This window comes from Pseudochaenichthys georgianus, chromosome 22, assembly GCF_902827115.2.
Source record: "Pseudochaenichthys georgianus chromosome 22, fPseGeo1.2, whole genome shotgun sequence".
Classification (NCBI taxonomy): Eukaryota; Metazoa; Chordata; class Actinopteri; order Perciformes; family Channichthyidae; genus Pseudochaenichthys; species Pseudochaenichthys georgianus.
In genome coordinates, this window is record NC_047524.1 from 2,672,535 (window position 1) to 2,691,103 (window position 18,569).

General features: G+C 50.6%; 1 protein-coding gene across 3 annotated transcripts in view; it reads right to left on the bottom strand.

The window, feature by feature from the left end:
* The window catches only part of LOC117467748 (immunoglobulin lambda-1 light chain-like), a 156,775-nt gene extending 138,431 nt beyond the window's left edge, over positions 1-18,344 (bottom strand). Inside the window, exons 1-2 of one of the 3 annotated variants that reach the window (XM_071207157.1) lie at positions 18,195-18,344; positions 17,779-18,102 (exon numbers count right to left, since the gene is read on the bottom strand). In XM_071207157.1, coding sequence (XP_071063258.1) covers positions 17,779-18,102; positions 18,195-18,270 — 400 coding nt within the window. In that variant the 5' untranslated portion in view covers positions 18,271-18,344. Of the gene's footprint in view, positions 1-2,895; positions 3,206-3,297; positions 3,538-17,778; positions 18,103-18,194 lie in introns of those variants that run through there. The other 2 variants (XM_071207158.1, XM_071207159.1) reach the window with 2 other exon arrangements.
* Positions 18,345-18,569: the final 225 nt, after the last annotated feature.

Genomic DNA, 18,569 nt, shown 5'->3' on the forward strand with positions numbered 1-18,569 from the left:
TGCGTACGCATGTGGCGGTAGTGCCCTTAAAGCCCCAACCGGCACTGCGCATGCGCGTGGCGGTGGTGCCTTCACAGACCCGTTTATTATCCGCCTTTTGAGAGAGGCCGTAGCTGCTCTCAGAAGGGGATTTATGGTTAACGGACTGTTTATTGTCTTTCTTTTCATTTTTTTAGGCTGCGCCCTTGGCGGAGCCTGGATGCGTCAGCGGAAAATGGTTTTTCAGACAATAACGATGTGACATGTGTCTTGTGCGGACTTGAGGATGGCGTTGAGGCATCTCTCGAGGCGGCGGGGACACATTTAGAGCCAGGGAAGGAACTTCCAGCTCCGTCACGGAGGGAGAAGGAGGGGCTGTTCAGGCCGCTCGCTTCTTCTTCCTCGCCTGCTGGGCCGAAATTCTGGGTCGGCTGTGCCTGGGCTACAGCCGGAGCCGGAGATTTTCTAGACCAACTCGCCCTCGTCTCCTGCCTGGGCTGGGGACTCTGCGGGCTGCGCCCTCTGCTGTCCCGGTACTTTGAACCCAGCAGAGCGCGGTGCAGCGTGGGCGAAGGGCCGCCGTTGCAAAGGCCGCGGCTGGACCCTTCGAGGGAGACAAAGGTGGAGAGCCTCATCTTCCTTCTTTTCGACTCGCACTTTCCTTTGCATGGAAGCGAGAGCGGAGCCGAAAATCCCCTCTGGGAACGATGGGCATGTCAAGCACATCTTCCTTTTCCCGGTCTGGGAGGTTGGTGAGGTTGAGCCATCTAGCTCTTTCCGCCACCACCATGATCCCCATTACCTTGCCGTGGCCTGGACCGGCGCAGCGTTGGACACGGAGACAAATGTCGTGACCGCGGCTATCTCGTCCAGAGTGGCCGTCCAGGATTGCTCGACATATCCTCACAGAGCTCCGCTTGGTATGCGGTTAGCATCGAGGGAAAGGTTCAGAGCCCTGGCGGACAACGCTGCGGCTCTGTAGGCCCGTTCCGTCATGGTAGACTGGAATCGGTCCGTTTTTGCTTGGCAGCGTGGGGTATCCTGCTTGGCGGCTGGCCCATCCTCGGTAGGAGTGGGCTGCCACCAGTGGTTCCATAGGTGGTAATGGGAGCAGGCCGAGCCTCTCCATACCGTCACAGTCAAGGGAGGAGGCACCCTGGATTGGGGCCTTGTTTGCTAAAGGGCCGGTCTCTCCCACGAGACCGACACCTCATCCAACATCTCCGGAAGACCAGGAGGAGTTGCCTCTTTGCCCTCGTTGTTTGGGAAAAAAGTTTTCCCTCGTAACGGGACCTGGAGGTCTCCTTGGCCACTTCGGGCCATGGAATGTCTAGTTTGGCCGCAGCGCGCTGACACACGGCTTGTAGGTCCATACTGAGACAGGGCGAAGCTGGTGTGCTGTCGCCCGGGGGAGCAGCCATCGCTCCCGGCTTTGCAGCCTGAGTCGATGACATGAAGATGTCGTCTTCCTGCTCATCCGAGTCAGACAGGAGGAACTCAGAGGTGTACTCTTCGTCCTCCATGCAGTCTAACTCCAGGACATCTTCCGCGGGTGAAACCGTGGTGAGGTCCAGCCGGGAGCCCCAGCTTGGTATAGCGTGGGGCCCCGTTCCCACGTTTCTTGCCGCCACCGGATCTCGGCCTGATATGGCGCGGGATTCCGGTTCTGCGGGTGCCACTGTCGGTGAGCCCCAGACCGCGGTGAGGGGCTCCATCTCTGCGGCAGACGTCCCCGTGTCTTGATTGCCGGTCGGCGGATCAGTGGACATGAGGGGGTCCCGTCCCGACAGGTTAACTTGTTGCGCTAACCTTCGGTGGAGGCTCTTCACGGTGAGGCGGGCACAATGTCCGCACGAGCCGGGGTTGTCGATGGCCTCCTGGGCGTGTTCCAGCCCGAGGCAGGACGAACAGATCTGGTGTGAGTGTGTGCCTGACACTTTCAACCCGCAACCGCAGCGCCGAGCCTCCGAGTTCCTGACTCCTCTGGTGTGAGGGGGAGAGGCATCCATCTTGTTCGCCGTGAGGCGTGGAGAGGGTCCGCTCATGACAGGTACGTTCGAGAATTCTTTTTTACCGATCTGTCCTTAATCCGGGGGAAAAAAGGACAGCGTGGGTCTTTACCTATTACCTGGTATGGTAATATTCCTGTAATCCTTTTCTCCTCCGTGGAAGAGAGAAGAAAAAAGTGTCCTTGCTACCGTGGTGTCGGTAGTGAGGGAAAAAACACAAGTTAGCAACTGGTGTGTTGCTAACTTGAAGTCAAAACCTTACTTAACTCCAGAGGAAGAACGCTGTCATTTGAACGGCGATCAAGCCTGAAGCCACAGAGCTCTTCTGTTACTGTCCTTTCTTCTTAGAGGAAGTACAGAAACACGTAACTCTGGATTTGTTTTAATGTTTGAGGTGCAATAAACGACACAGCAGCTTCTTGGCATGATCAAACTATTATGTTCTGCCTCGCTCATGAGAGTAACAGCTGGCGAAATTACAGCCTCGCCTACTGATTTTAATTTAACCATATATCGAGCCCGATTCTCGATTTCAAATGTGTGCTCTAAAATGATATTTATAAATAACTATTATCATTATTACAAACAAGACAATAAATGGCAAAGATATGTAGAAAATAAACGTATTTGAAATACGTTCATAACAAACGTAACGTGGGAGAAAATATGTTTCTAGCTAAACGTAATTGAGAATGCAGTTTAGTTCTGTGGGAACGTAATTTTTAGGAGACAGGGGTGTATTTAAGAATAAGAAGTGAGTAGTGCTGGGTGGGTTCCTGTCAGCTCTGAGTTCAGTGGGCTGTGTCAGTCTCTTCCTCTTCAGCAGCTGCAGGTGGTTCCTGCTGTAACAGCTCAGAGTCTCTGCAGTCTGACTGAGGGAGGTTTTTGTACGACGACAAATCACTGTGTGAACACTGGGCCACTGTGGTAACTCTGACAGTAATAAACTGCTGCATCTTCAGCCTTCAGTCCAGTGATGGTCATAGAGAAGTCAGATTTGCTTCCACTGCCACTAAACCGAGGTTCTGTTCCTGATTCACGTGTGCTCGTATATCTTATCAGGAGCTTTGGAGGCTGTCCAGATTTCTGTTGATACCAGGACATACAATAAACATTAGGAATATCTGTGCTGGTTTTACAGGTGAGAGCGACGGTGGATCCTGGAGCAGACGTCTCGACTGCAGGCTGAGTCACAGTCACAGTCTGACCGCTGCATCCTGCACACAGAAACAGATCATTGATTTGTCAGCAGAAAGAAAGGAGAGGAAAGGCAGCACATGATGTTTGAAATGTTGCTGAGTGAATGAACCTGTGAAACAGCAGCAGGCCAGCGTCCAGATGAGGATGGTGATGAGAGTCATGGTGCTTTCTGCTGACTGACACATGTGAGTCCTGCAGTGTTGAACTCACAGGACTATAAACCTTCTCAGTTCACTGGAGGATCAGCTGACCATGCAAAGCCTCCTCTCTATGGAAATGATGTCTCTGCTCTCAGCACACTGAAGGCAACGTGGGACACGAAACCAGGAGGAACACTGTCTGGATTCACACCGTCTATCATCTGAATGGAAGAACATATTTGCATGATATGTCTGTTTGTCTGACATTAACATACATACAGAGATTTCATGAAACTGTGAGGAGCAGTGAAGCATTCAAATCATGCAAAATAACATTTAAGAAAGGCAAACAGACACCTGTCCTTGTGAAACAGAGAGAGAGATGGAGGTAGAATAGTAGAGGCTACATCTCCCTGTGGACTCATTAAAAACATGTAGTCACTTTCTGTTCCTCAACTCTCTGCTGTTTCTGTCTGTGCAAAGTTTCCGACGGACATTTGTTCTTTTAATAGATAAAGGCTGCCCTCTGCTGGCTAACCAGGTTTCAACAACTTCATATTGACATGAAAATGAATTTGTACTTGTCCCTTAGCTCTTTTCATGATCATGTTAGTCCTAATCAGAGGTGGGAAGAAGTGGAGTACAAATACTTCGTTATACTGAAGTAGATTTTTCTGGTATCAGTACTTTACTCCACTACTTATTTTTCTGACGACTTTTTACTTTTACTTCTTACATTTTGAACACAAATACCTGTACTTTCTACTTCTTACATTTTCAAAACAGGCTGGTTACTTTAGTTTGAATGTGTGTTTGGTGGCGTGATCATTATTATTTAGAGCCATTGCGTGCCTATTGATTTGAACACGATCCGTGTATCCATCACTTCCTGGGCTTCTCTAAAGAAGAGGGACCAATGGAAACGTGGTCATGTTGCCGGTGTTCAGCATGGAAACATTCATTAGCTAACAATGACATTATTGTTCTCTTAATATAAATTTGGGAAACACGTCTTTGAAACTACAATTCCCAGTAGAGACTGCCATAGAGACATGTTGCGAACACAATAGCCAGCATGTGTAGTTCTGGTGGGGCGTTCGAGTCCAGTTTTGAATAGTCTGCCGTGGTTTCGTTCCATTTCAAAGAGCTTGACGCTCGGCGTAACCTTGGCGCAACATCACGGGGTTTGTCAACGGGACTGTAGTCCCAAACGATAGCTGGGGATTATGGGTAGTGTAGTGTCTTCGGCCATCCTAAATCTCGAAATGTCCCGTCTGTTTCTGGTGACTTTATTTACGGCTAAAAAGCCCAAGATTATAGAATTAAACGAATAAATAAAAACAAGGATAATTGTGTGTTATTTAGAAAGAAAACAATTAGAAGGAAGAGATTTTAAAAATACAGATTTCAGTATTTTGAATCTCAAAACCCCATTTCTTTTCCTCAAAGACGACAAAAAAGTCCGACATTATACGATTTACAATAAAAACAAATAAATAAAAGATAAAACACTGGCATGTAATTTACGTTAGAATAAATAGAATGGTTTTGAATAATAGATGAGAGTAAATCTACTTCACTTTACAGCCCCGCCCACTTTTGGGGAAACTATAGGTTACTTACGTAACACCAGGTCTCAGAGTAACATGAAGTGAGATGTCTCACTATGGGATGCGCCTCATCGCGGAGAACAGAAGCATCAATCTCATTACGCCAATCCTGATTGGCCGGTGATTCTTGACGTCAACGTCAGGGGAAATCACCCCCTATAAGTAGCCTGCGCCACGACGCATGCGTCATTCAAAATAAGCACCTCTTCTCGCTTCACCATAGCAAGGAGGCCGTCTGGTGAGACATCTCACTTCATGTTACTCTGAGAACTGGGGTTACGTAAGTAACCTATAGTTCTCATTCATAACACTCCGTTCGATGTCTCACTATGGGATATTGTAAGCTCCCGTATTGCCAGGACTGGAGCTTAGTCTCGAAGATCACCGATAAACCAGAATTTAACAGGTGGAGTCCGCGACTCAACAAGGTGCCCAGCACTTGCTCGGGCCACCTGCTTGGAAAGGCGGAGACCGTCTAGCCTGTAAAGCGGACAAAAGTGAGTGGCGAAGACCAGCTTGCCGCCGCACAGATATCCTGGATGGAAACACCCTTGAAACAAAGCCCAGGATGTAGCCAGGCCCCGAGTCGAGTGAGCCGCAGACCCGAAGGTGCTTGCAGATTCTGCTCGTATAGGACCAAAGCAATCGCCTCCACGATCCAGTGGGATAGTCGTTGCTTAGTAACAGGCTTACCCTTGTGAGGTTTAGACCAGGACACGAAGAGTTGGTCATTAAGACGAAGCTCTTTTGATCTGTCCATATATGTGTGCAAAGCCCGGACTGGACACAATAAATCCTACTGCTGCTCCCCGGAGGAAACCAGCTGCGGAGGAAATGCCTCAATGTCAATCGGGGTACACGAACCAACCACCTTTGGTGTAAAGGCAGGGTTGGGTTTTCAACAACACTCTCGTTTGCCCTGGGGCGAACTGAGTGCATGAGGGATGTACAGACAGTGCATGGATATCTCTGACCCGTTTAGCGGATGCCAGGGCCAGTAACAGCACTGTCTTGAGTGACAGATGTTTCATGTCAGCTCCTTCCAGGGGTTCAAATGGGGTCATTTTGAGCCCATTTAAAACCACTACCAGGTCCCATAAGGGCACCAGCGACCTGGAGACAGGGAGGAGCCTGCGCGCTCCCTTCATAAAACGGCAAACCAAAGGATGTTGGCTAGCCGTCTTACCCTCAAAGCCCCCCACATGGCATGCAGCAATAGCAGCCAGGTACACCTTGATCGTGGAAAAAGCTCTGTGTTTATCGATCAAGTCCTGTAGGAATGATAAAATCACCCCGACAGGACATTGAAAAGAGATGTGTCCTTCTTGAAGGCACCACTCCTCAAACACCCTCCACTTACAGTCGTAAAGAGACCTGGTGGAGGAAGCTCTCGCACTCTGAATAGTGTTTATCACCTTCTGAGGGAGTCCCACTGTATTCAGATTGTACCACTCACGGGTCAGGCCCATAGTGCCCCGTGCTCTGGGCGTGGGTGAAGGATCGCCCCCCCCGCCTGAGACAATCTGTCCCTGCGTGGTGGGGGCTGCCATGGCTGCCCGCACAACAGCTGATATATCCCCGCCAGCCCGTATATTGCGGGCTAGGGTGGAAACATCAGAGTACGTGTGTGGCGTTGCTCTTTCACTCTGGCCGGAGTTAAGGGGAACAGAACCAGGGGTGGGAACGTGTACAGAGGACCTGGAGGTCAATCGTGTACGAGTGCGTCCCCGCCTAACGGTGCGTTTAAATCGTGCATTAAAGAGAACAGCTGTCATTGAGCATGTTCTCCCCTTGCGAACAGATTTAACGCGGCTCCGCCATAACGCACCCACAGCGGACTCTCGATCCTTGGATGAGGAGTCCAGTCTGCATAGAGTGGTGCACCTTTTGACAGTAATTATGTCACTAGGTGCATAACACCCGGTACTCGTGTCGTTCTCAGAGAGAGGAGACGTCTGCCGCTCCAAGGGATCAGTTTGTGTGCCAGTGTGTGTGACTGGAGACAACGCAAACTCGTGTTGTCTATCCTCACGGGGACATGAAGTCCTCTGAGAGAAGGCAGGAAGCATTTTTGGGTGGGGAACACCGCTAAAAGCTCCGGGTAATTTACGCGTGCCCGCTGGAAGTCTCTGTTCTAGAAACCTCTCACCGGGCGACCTTCGTAAGTCCCCTGTCAGCCCGTCTGACCTGTGTCCGTGGTGACCACCTTCCGTGAAAGGACGCACCCTGTCAGAGCGCGTCCCTGCACTGGAAAAGTCAGGTGTAGTGCCACTACGCATTTTATAATCACCAAAACTCTCCGTAAGCCGTGGCGTTCGGGGTTTAGTTTTATTATGAGGACCCATGTTGAGCGGGTTCTTACGAGGACATTCTCCTCCGTAATCTGACTCCGCTCGGTGGGCTTTATAGATAAAACCTTCTTTCTGGGAGAGAGAGAACTCTTCTCTCCAGAATGTGGGTTGACTCTCTCTGGGTTTGTGAAAACAGATCAATTATAACTGTTTTGAGAAGCCAGGCAGACAATCGTGAGTATCTCCTGCTGTATGCTCCTTAGAGCCAGCTGGGATGTCACTCTTATGGCTCCGACCGGCACTGCGCATGTGCGTGACGGAGGTGCCTTTTCAGCCCCAGCCGGTACTGCGCATGTGTGTGCCGGTGGTGCCCTCACGGCTCCAGTCGGCACTGCGCCTGCGCGTGCCGGTGCTGCCCTTAAAGCCCTGGCCGGCACTGCGCATGCGTGTGGCGGTGGCTTCACGGACCCGTCAATAATCCGTCCTTTGAGAGATGCCGTAGCTGCTCTTGAAAGGGGAAGGATTGACGGGCCGTTCTTTACAGCTCTAGCCGGCACTGCGTACGCATGTGGCGGTAGTGCCCTTAAAGCCCCAACCGGCACTGCGCATGCGCGTGGCGGTGGTGCCTTCACAGACCCGTTTATTATCCGCCTTTTGAGAGAGGCCGTAGCTGCTCTCAGAAGGGATTTATGGTTAACGGACTGTTTATTGTCTTTCTTTTCATTTTTTAGGCTGCGCCCTTGGCCGGAGCCTGGATGCGTCAGCGGAAAATGGTTTATTCAGACAATAACGATGTGACATGTGTCTTGTGCGGACTTGAGGATGGCGTTGAGGCATCTCTCGAGGCGGCGGGGACACATTTAGAGCCAGGAAGGAACTTCCAGCTCCGTCACGGAGGGGAGAAGGAGGGGCTGTCAGGCCCGCTCGCTTCTTCTTCCTCGCCTGCTGGCCGAAATTCTGGGTCGGCTGTGCCTGGGCTACAGCCGGAGCCGGAGATTTTCTAGACCAACTCGCCCTCGTCTCCTGCCTGGGCTGGGGACTCGGCGGGCTGCGCCCTCTGCTGTCCCGGGTACTTTGAACCCAGCAGAGCGCGGTGCAGCGTGGGCGAAGGGCCGCCGTTGCAAAGGCCGCGGCTGGACCCTTCGAGGGAGACAAAGGTGGAGAGCCTCATCTTCCTTCTTTTTCGACTCGCACTTCCTTTGCATGGAAGCGAGAGCGAGCCGAAAATCCCCTCGGGAACGATGGGCATGTCAAGCACATCTTCCTTTTCCCGGTCTGGGAGGTTGGTGAGGTTGAGCCATCTAGCTCTTTCCTGCACCACCATGATCCCCATACCTTGCCCGTGGCCTGGACGCGCAGCGTTGGACACGGAGACAAATGTCTGTGACCGCGGCTATCTCGTCCAGAGGTGGCCGGTCCAGGATTGCTCGACATATCCTCACAGAGCTCCGCTTGGTATGCGGTTAGCATCGAGGAAACGTTCAGAGCCCTGGCGGACAACGCTGCGGCTCTGTAGGCCCGTTCCGTCATGGTAGACTGGAATCGGTCCGTTTTTGCTGGCAGCGTGGGGTTCCTGCTTGGCGGCTGGCCCATCCTCGGTAGGAGGTGGGCTGCCACCAGTGGTTCCATAGGTGGTATGTGGAGCAGGCCGAGCCTCTCCATACCGTCACAGTCAAGGGAGGAGGCACCCTGGATTGGGGCCTTGTTGCTAAAGGGCCGGTCTCTCCACGAGACCGACACCTCATCCAACATCTCCGGGAAGACCAGGAGGAGTTGCCTCTTTGCCCTCGTTGTTTGGGAAAAAAGTTTTCCCTCGTAACGGGACCTGGAGGTCTCCTTGGCCACTTCGGGCCATGGAATGTCTAGTTTGGCCGCAGCGCGCTGACACACGGCTTGTAGGTCCATACTGAGACAGGGCGAAGCTGGTGTGCTGTCGCCCGGGGGAGCAGCCATCGCTCCCGGCTTTGCAGCCTGAGTCGATGACATGAAGATGTCGTCTTCCTGCTCATCCGAGTCAGACAGGAGGAACTCAGAGGTGTACTCTTCGTCCTCCATGCAGTCTAACTCCAGGACATCTTCCGCGGGTGAAACCGTGGTGAGGTCCAGCCGGGAGCCCCAGCTTGGTATAGCGTGGGGCCCCGTTCCCACGTTTCTTGCCGCCACCGGATCTCGGCCTGATATGGCGCGGGATTCCGGTTCTGCGGGGTGCCACTGTCGGTGAGCCCCAGACCGCGGTGAGGGGCTCCATCTCTGCGGCAGACGTCCCCGTGTCTTGATTGCCGGTCGGCGGATCAGTGGACATGAGGGGGTCCCGTCCCGACAGGTTAACTTGTTGCGCTAACCTTCGGTGGAGGCTCTTCACGGTGAGGCGGGCACAATGTCCGCACGAGCCGGGGTTGTCGATGGCCTCCTGGGCGTGTTCCAGCCCGAGGCAGGACGAACAGATCTGGTGTGAGTGTGTGCCTGACACTTTCAACCCGCAACCGCAGCGCCGAGCCTCCGAGTTCCTGACTCCTCTGGTGTGAGGGGGAGAGGCATCCATCTTGTTCGCCGTGAGGCGTGGAGAGGGTCCGCTCATGACAGGTACGTTCGAGAATTCTTTTTTACCGATCTGTCCTTAATCCGGGGGAAAAAAGGACAGCGTGGGTCTTTACCTATTACCTGGTATGGTAATATTCCTGTAATCCTTTTCTCCTCCGTGGAAGAGAGAAGAAAAAAGTGTCCTTGCTACCGTGGGTGTCGGTAGTGAGGGAAAAAACACAAGTTAGCAACTGGTGTGTTGCTAACTTGAAGTCAAAACCTTACTTAACTCCAGAGGAAGAACGCTGTCATTTGAACGGCGATCAAGCCTGAAGCCACAGAGCTCTTCTGTTACTGTCCTTTCTTCTTAGAGGAAGTACAGAAACACGTAACTCTGGATTTGTTTTAATGTTTGAGGTGCAATAAACGACACAGCAGCTTCTTGGCATGATCAAACTATTATGTTCTGCCTCGCTCATGAGAGTAACAGCTGGCGAAATTACAGCCTCGCCTACTGATTTTAATTTAACCATATATCGAGCCCGATTCTCGATTTCAAATGTGTGCTCTAAAATGATATTTATAAATAACTATTATCATTATTACAAACAAGACAATAAATGGCAAAGATATGTAGAAAATAAACGTATTTGAAATACGTTCATAACAAACGTAACGTGGGAGAAAATATGTTTCTAGCTAAACGTAATTGAGAATGCAGTTTAGTTCTGTGGGAACGTAATTTTTAGGAGACAGGGTTGGTATTTAAGAATCTCTACAATAAAACAGTTTAGTGCCGGATGTACACAGATATTAATAGGAGGATGTGCAAAACAGAAAAACGAATTAACCTTTATTAACACATTAAAGAGGTTAAGGTCTTCTTTTAAACAAGAAAAAAGCTTTGGGGGTATCTATCTACAGATAAATATTAAGCCTGACAAAGTACTTAACGTCTAAAATATTGCTTTCCTGCAATGTTAACTATGTTGAAGCACTTATTTTAACTGATATTATACACATTAATTATACTCTTATGTATGTAGATAGAATAAGAAATGTGCAGAATATGACAGTTTAATGGTGGAGGTATACAGTACACACATATTGATAGATGTCTTGTAATGCGCTGTTGAGGAACCTGCTACCCAAGTTGTGTATAAGATCAATACACCTTAGAAAATCTTGAAATCTTGAAAGGGATGTGCAAAATAGCCATTATACAGTTTTTAATTAACTATTAGTAGAGAATAACGAGTAATGAATATACTTTATAAAGATCTGCAGATAAATATTTAGTCTTCTCAAGCACCAACTATCAAATATCTCTCCTGATTGTTGGCACTTGACAATCACCTTCCCTGAATTGTACTCAGGTGTAACTAAAGTCTGCTTTAAGGGTTGTTTATATTACACATCATTAATCAGAATCTGCAAAGTAACTAAACTAAATGTAGTGGAGTAAAAATACCAGGTTAACCTCTGAATTGTAGTGGAGTAGAATAACAAAGTAACAATGAGCTGTCGTGTGGGTATATATTAATGCTGCCCATTATGGATACAAGCGATTTTCACCCATTTAGTAATTACATGTTTTAAATGTGTACACACCAATGTGTTTCCTATCGCCTAAACCTCCAGGGCTGTACACAGTTTAATACTGTCAACTTCTAAATTTGGGAAACACGTCTTTTAAAACTACAATTCCCAGTAGAGACGTGCCATAGAGAACATGTTGCGAAACACAATAGCCAGCATGTGTAGTTCTGGTGGGGCGTTCGAGTCCAGTTTTGAATAGTCTGCCGTGGTTTCGTTCCATTTCAAAGAGCTTGACGCTCGGCGTAACCTTGGCGCAACATCACGGGGTTTGTCAACGGGACTGTAGTCCCAAACGATAGCTGGGGATTATGGGTAGTGTAGTGTCTTCGGCCATCCTAAATCTCGAAATGTCCCGTCTGTTTCTGGTGACTTTATTTACGGCTAAAAAGCCCAAGATTATAGAATTAAACGAATAAATAAAAACAAGGATAATTGTGTGTTATTTAGAAAAGAATAACAAATTAGAAGGAAGAGATTTTAAAAATACAGATTTCAGTATTTTGAATCTCAAAACCCCATTTCTTTTCCTCAAAGACGACAAAAAAAGTCCGACATTATACGATTTACAATAAAAACAAATAAATAAAAAGATAAAACACTGGCATGTAATTTACGTTAGAATAAATAGAATGGTTTTGAATAATAGATGAGAGTAAATCTACTTCACTTTACAGCCCCGCCCACTTTTGGGGAAACTATAGGTTACTTACGTAACACCAGGTCTCAGAGTAACATGAAGTGAGATGTCTCACTATGGGATGCGCCTCATCGCGGAGAACAGAAGCATCAATCTCATTACGCCAATCCTGATTGGCCGGTGATTCTTGACGTCAACGTCAGGGGAAATCACCCCCTATAAGTAGCCTGCGCCACGACGCATGCGTCATTCAAAATAAGCACCTCTTCTCGCTTCACCATAGCAAGGAGGCCGTCTGGTGAGACATCTCACTTCATGTTACTCTGAGAACTGGGGTTACGTAAGTAACCTATAGTTCTCATTCATAACACTCCATTCGATGTCTCACTATGGGATATTGTAGCTCCCGTATTGCCAGACGAGCTTATCTCGAAGATCACCGATCAACCAGAATTTAACAGGTGGAGTCCCGACTCAACAAGGTGCCCAGCACTGCTCGGGCCACGCTTGGAGCGGAGACGTCTAGCCTGTAAAAGCGGACAAAAGTGAGTGGCGAAGACCAGCTTGCCGCCGCACAGATATCCTGGATGGAAACACCCTTGAACAAAGCCCAGGATGTAGCCAGGCCCCGAGTCGAGTGAGCCCGCAGACCCGAAGGTGCTTGCAGATTCTGACTCGTATAGGCCAAAGCAATCGCCTCCACGATCCAGTGGGATAGTCGTTGCTTAGTAACAGGCTTACCCTTGTGAGGTTTAGACCAGGACACGAAGAGTTGGTCATTAAGACGAAGCTCTTTTGATCTGTCCATATATGTGTGCAAAGCCCGGACTGGACACAATAAATCCTACTGCTGCTCCCCGGAGGAAACCAGCTGCGGAGGAAATGCCTCAATGTCAATCGGGGTACACGAACCAACCACCTTTGGTGTAAAGGCAGGGTTGGGTTTCAACAACACTCTCGTTTGCCCTGGGGCGAACTGAGTGCATGAGGGATGTACAGACAGTGCATGGATATCTCTGACCCGTTTAGCGGATGCCAGGGCCAGTAACAGCACTGTCTTGAGTGACAGATGTTTCATGTCAGCTCCTTCCAGGGGTTCAAATGGGGTCATTTTGAGCCCATTTAAAACCACTACCAGGTCCCATAAGGGCACCAGCGACCTGGAGACAGGGAGGAGCCTGCGCGCTCCCTTCATAAAACGGCAAACCAAAGGATGTTGGCTAGCCGTCTTACCCTCAAAGCCCCGCACATGGCATGCAGCAATAGCAGCCAGGTACACCTTGATCGTGGAAAAAGCTCTGTGTTTATCGATCAAGTCCTGTAGGAATGATAAAATCACCCCGACAGGACATTGAAAAGAGATGTGTCCTTCTTGAAGGCACCACTCCTCAAACACCCTCCACTTACAGTCGTAAAGAGACCTGGTGGAGGAAGCTCTCGCACTCTGAATAGTGTTTATCACCTTCTGAGGGAGTCCCACTGTATTCAGATTGTACCACTCACGGGTCAGGCCCATAGTGCCCCGTGCTCTGGGCGTGGGTGAAGGATCGCCCCCCCCGCCTGAGACAATCTGTCCCTGCGTGGTGGGGGCTGCCATGGCTGCCCGCACAACAGCTGATATATCCCCGCCAGCCCGTATATTGCGGGCTAGGGTGGAAACATCAGAGTACGTGTGTGGCGTTGCTCTTTCACTCTGGCCGGAGTTAAGGGGAACAGAACCAGGGGTGGGAACGTGTACAGAGGACCCGGAGGTCAATCGTGTACGAGTGCGTCCCCGCCTAACGGTGCGTTTAAATCGTGCATTAAAGAGAACAGCTGTCATTGAGCATGTTCTCCCCTTGCGAACAGATTTAACGCGGCTCCGCCATAACGCACCCACAGCGGACTCTCGATCCTTGGATGAGGAGTCCAGTCTGCATAGAGTGGTGCACCTTTTGACAGTAATTATGTCACTAGGTGCATAACACCCGGTACTCGTGTCGTTCTCAGAGAGAGGAGACGTCTGCCGCTCCAAGGGATCAGTTTGTGTGCCAGTGTGTGTGACTGGAGACAACGCAAACTCGTGTTGTCTATCCTCACGGGGACATGAAGTCCTCTGAGAGAAGGCAGGAAGCATTTTTGGGTGGGGAACACCGCTAAAAGCTCCGGGTAATTTACGCGTGCCCGCTGGAAGTCTCTGTTCTAGAAACCTCTCACCGGGCGACCTTCGTAAGTCCCCTGTCAGCCCGTCTGACCTGTGTCCGTGGTGACCACCTTCCGTGAAAGGACTGCACCCGTAGGCGCGTCCCGCACTGGAAAAGTCAGGTGTAGTGCCACTACGCATTTTATAATCACCAAAACTCTCCGTAAGCCGTGGCGTTCGGGGTTTAGTTTTATTATGAGGCCCATGTTGAGCGGGTTCTTTACGAGGACATTCTCCTCCGTAATCTGACTCCGCTCGGTGGGCTTTATAGATAAAACCCTTCTTTCTGGGAGAGAGAGAACTCTTCTCTCCAGAATGTGGGTTGACTCTCTCTGGGTTTGTGAAAACAGATCAATTATAACTGTTTTGAGAAGCCCAGGCAGACATCGTGAGTATCTCCTGCTGTATGCTCCTTAGAGCCAGCTGGGATGTCACTCTTATGGCTCCGACCGGCACTGCGCATGTGCGTGACGGAGGTGCCTTTTCAGCTCCAGCCGGTACTGCGCATGTGTGTGCCGGTGGTGCCCTCACGGCTCCAGTCGGCACTGCGCCTGCGCGTGCCGGTGCTGCCCTTAAAGCCCTGGCCGGCACTGCGCATGCGTGTGGCGGTGGCTTCACGGACCCGTCAATAATCCGTCCTTTGAGAGATGCCGTAGCTGCTCTTGAAAGGGGAAGGATTGACGGGCCGTTCTTTACAGCTCTAGCCGGCACTGCGTACGCATGTGGCGGTAGTGCCCTTAAAGCCCCAACCGGCACTGCGCATGCGCGTGGCGGTGGTGCCTTCACAGACCCGTTTATTATCCGCCTTTTGAGAGAGGCCGTAGCTGCTCTCAGAAGGGGATTTATGGTTAACGGACTGTTTATTGTCTTTCTTTTCATTTTTTTAGGCTGCGCCCTTGGCCGGAGCCTGGATGCGTCAGCGGAAAATGGTTTATTCAGACAATAACGATGTGACATGTGTCTTGTGCGGACTTGAGGATGGCGTTGAGGCATCTCTCGAGGCGGCGGGGACACATTTAGAGCCAGGGAAGGAACTTCCAGCTCCGTCACGGAGGGGAGAAGGAGGGGCTGTCAGGCCGCTCGCTTCTTCTTCCTCGCCTGCTGGCCGAAATTCTGGGTCGGCTGTGCCTGGGCTACAGCCGGAGCCGGAGATTTTCTAGACCAACTCGCCCTCGTCTCCTGCCTGGGCTGGGGACTCGGCGGGCTGCGCCCTCTGCTGTCCCGGTACTTTGAACCCAGCAGAGCGCGGTGCAGCGTGGGCGAAGGGCCGCCGTTGCAAAGGCCGCGGCTGGACCCTTCGAGGGAGACAAAGGTGGAGAGCCTCATCTTCCTTCTTTTTCGACTCGCACTTCCTTTGCATGGAAGCGAGAGCGGAGCCGAAAATCCCCTCGGGAACGATGGGCATGTCAAGCACATCTTCCTTTTCCCGGTCTGGGAGGTTGGTGAGGTTGAGCCATCTAGCTCTTTCCTGCACCACCATGATCCCCATTACCTTGCCCGTGGCCTGGACGGCGCAGCGTTGGACACGGAGACAAATGTCTGTGACCGCGGCTATCTCGTCCAGAGTGGCCGGTCCAGGATTGCTCGACATATCCTCACAGAGCTCCGCTTGGTATGCGGTTAGCATCGAGGAAACGTTCAGAGCCCTGGCGGACAACGCTGCGGCTCTGTAGGCCCGTTCCGTCATGGTAGACTGGAATCGGTCCGTTTTTGCTGGCAGCGTGGGGTTCCTGCTTGGCGGCTGGCCCATCCTCGGTAGGAGGTGGGCTGCCACCAGTGGTTCCATAGGTGGTATGTGGAGCAGGCCGAGCCTCTCCATACCGTCACAGTCAAGGGAGGAGGCACCCTGGATTGGGGCCTTGTTGCTAAAGGGCCGGTCTCTCCACGAGACCGACACCTCATCCAACATCTCCGGGAAGACCAGGAGGAGTTGCCTCTTTGCCCTCGTTGTTTGGGAAAAAAGTTTTCCCTCGTAACGGGACCTGGAGGTCTCCTTGGCCACTTCGGGCCATGGAATGTCTAGTTTGGCCGCAGCGCGCTGACACACGGCTTGTAGGTCCATACTGAGACAGGGCGAAGCTGGTGTGCTGTCGCCCGGGGGAGCAGCCATCGCTCCCGGCTTTGCAGCCTGAGTCGATGACATGAAGATGTCGTCTTCCTGCTCATCCGAGTCAGACAGGAGGAACTCAGAGGTGTACTCTTCGTCCTCCATGCAGTCTAACTCCAGGACATCTTCCGCGGGTGAAACCGTGGTGAGGTCCAGCCGGGAGCCCCAGCTTGGTATAGCGTGGGGCCCCGTTCCCACGTTTCTTGCCGCCACCGGATCTCGGCCTGATATGGCGCGGGATTCCGGTTCTGCGGGTGCCACTGTCGGTGAGCCCCAGACCGCGGTGAGGGGCTCCATCTCTGCGGCAGACGTCCCCGTGTCTTGATTGCCGGTCGGCGGATCAGTGGACATGAGGGGGTCCCGTCCCGACAGGTTAACTTGTTGCGCTAACCTTCGGTGGAGGCTCTTCACGGTGAGGCGGGCACAATGTCCGCACGAGCCGGGGTTGTCGATGGCCTCCTGGGCGTGTTCCAGCCCGAGGCAGGACGAACAGATCTGGTGTGAGTGTGTGCCTGACACTTTCAACCCGCAACCGCAGCGCCGAGCCTCCGAGTTCCTGACTCCTCTGGTGTGAGGGGGAGAGGCATCCATCTTGTTCGCCGTGAGGCGTGGAGAGGGTCCGCTCATGACAGGTACGTTCGAGAATTCTTTTTTTACCGATCTGTCCTTAATCCGGGGGAAAAAAGGACAGCGTGGGTCTTTACCTATTACCTGGTATGGTAATATTCCTGTAATCCTTTTCTCCTCCGTGGAAGAGAGAAGAAAAAAGTGTCCTTGCTACCGTGGTGTCGGTAGTGAGGGAAAAAACACAAGTTAGCAACTGGTGTGTTGCTAACTTGAAGTCAAAACCTTACTTAACTCCAGAGGAAGAACGCTGTCATTTGAACGGCGATCAAGCCTGAAGCCACAGAGCTCTTCTGTTACTGTCCTTTCTTCTTAGAGGAAGTACAGAAACACGTAACTCTGGATTTGTTTTAATGTTTGAGGTGCAATAAACGACACAGCAGCTTCTTGGCATGATCAAACTATTATGTTCTGCCTCGCTCATGAGAGTAACAGCTGGCGAAATTACAGCCTCGCCTACTGATTTTAATTTAACCATATATCGAGCCCGATTCTCGATTTCAAATGTGTGCTCTAAAATGATATTTATAAATAACTATTATCATTATTACAAACAAGACAATAAATGGCAAAGATATGTAGAAAATAAACGTATTTGAAATACGTTCATAACAAACGTAACGTGGGAGAAAATATGTTTCTAGCTAAACGTAATTGAGAATGCAGTTTAGTTCTGTGGGAACGTAATTTTTAGGAGACAGGGTTGGTATTTAAGAATACGAAGTGAGTAGTGCTGGGTGGGTTTCTGTCAGCTCTGAGTTCAGTGGGCTGTGTCAGTCTCTTCCTCTTCAGCAGCTGCAGGTGGTTCCTGCTGTAACAGCTCAGAGTCTCTGCAGTCTGACTGAGGGAGGTTTTTGTACGACGACAAATCACTGTGTGAACTGCCAAGCACTGTTGATGTAGTGGGCACTCTGACAGTAATAAACTGCTGCATCTTCAGCCTTCAGTCCAGGGATGGTCATAGAGAAGTCAGAGCCGCTTCCACTGCCACTAAACCGAGCTTCTGTTCCTGATTCAAGTATTCTCGCATATCTTATCAGGAGCTTTGGAGGCTGTCCAGATTTCTGTTGATACCAGAACATAAATTGACCACTGCCATCTACGTAAACATTTGTGCTGGTTCTACAGGCGAGAGTGACGGTGGATCCTGGAGCAGACGTCTCGACTGCAGGCTGAGTCACAGTCACAGTCTGACCGCTGCATCCTGCACACAGAAACAGATCATTGATTTGTCAGCAGAAAGAAAGGAGAGGAAAGGCAGCACATGATGTTTGAAATGTTGCTGAGTGAATGAACCTGTGAAACAGCAGCAGGCCAGCGTCCAGATGAGGATGGTGATGAGAGTCATGGTGCTTTCTGCTGACTGACACATGTGAGTCCTGCAGTGTTGAACTCACAGGACTATAAACCTTCTCAGTTCACTGGAGGATCAGCTGACCATGCAAAGCCTCCTCTATGGAAATGATGTCTCTGCTCTCAGCACACTGAAGGCAACGTGGGACACGAAACCAGGAGGAACACTGTCTGGATTTACACCGTCTATCATCTGAATGGAAGAACATATTTGTATGATATGTCTGTTTGTTTGACATTAACATACATACAGAGATTTCATGAAACTGTGAGGAGCAGTGAAGCATTCAAATCATGCAAAATAACATTTAAGAAAGG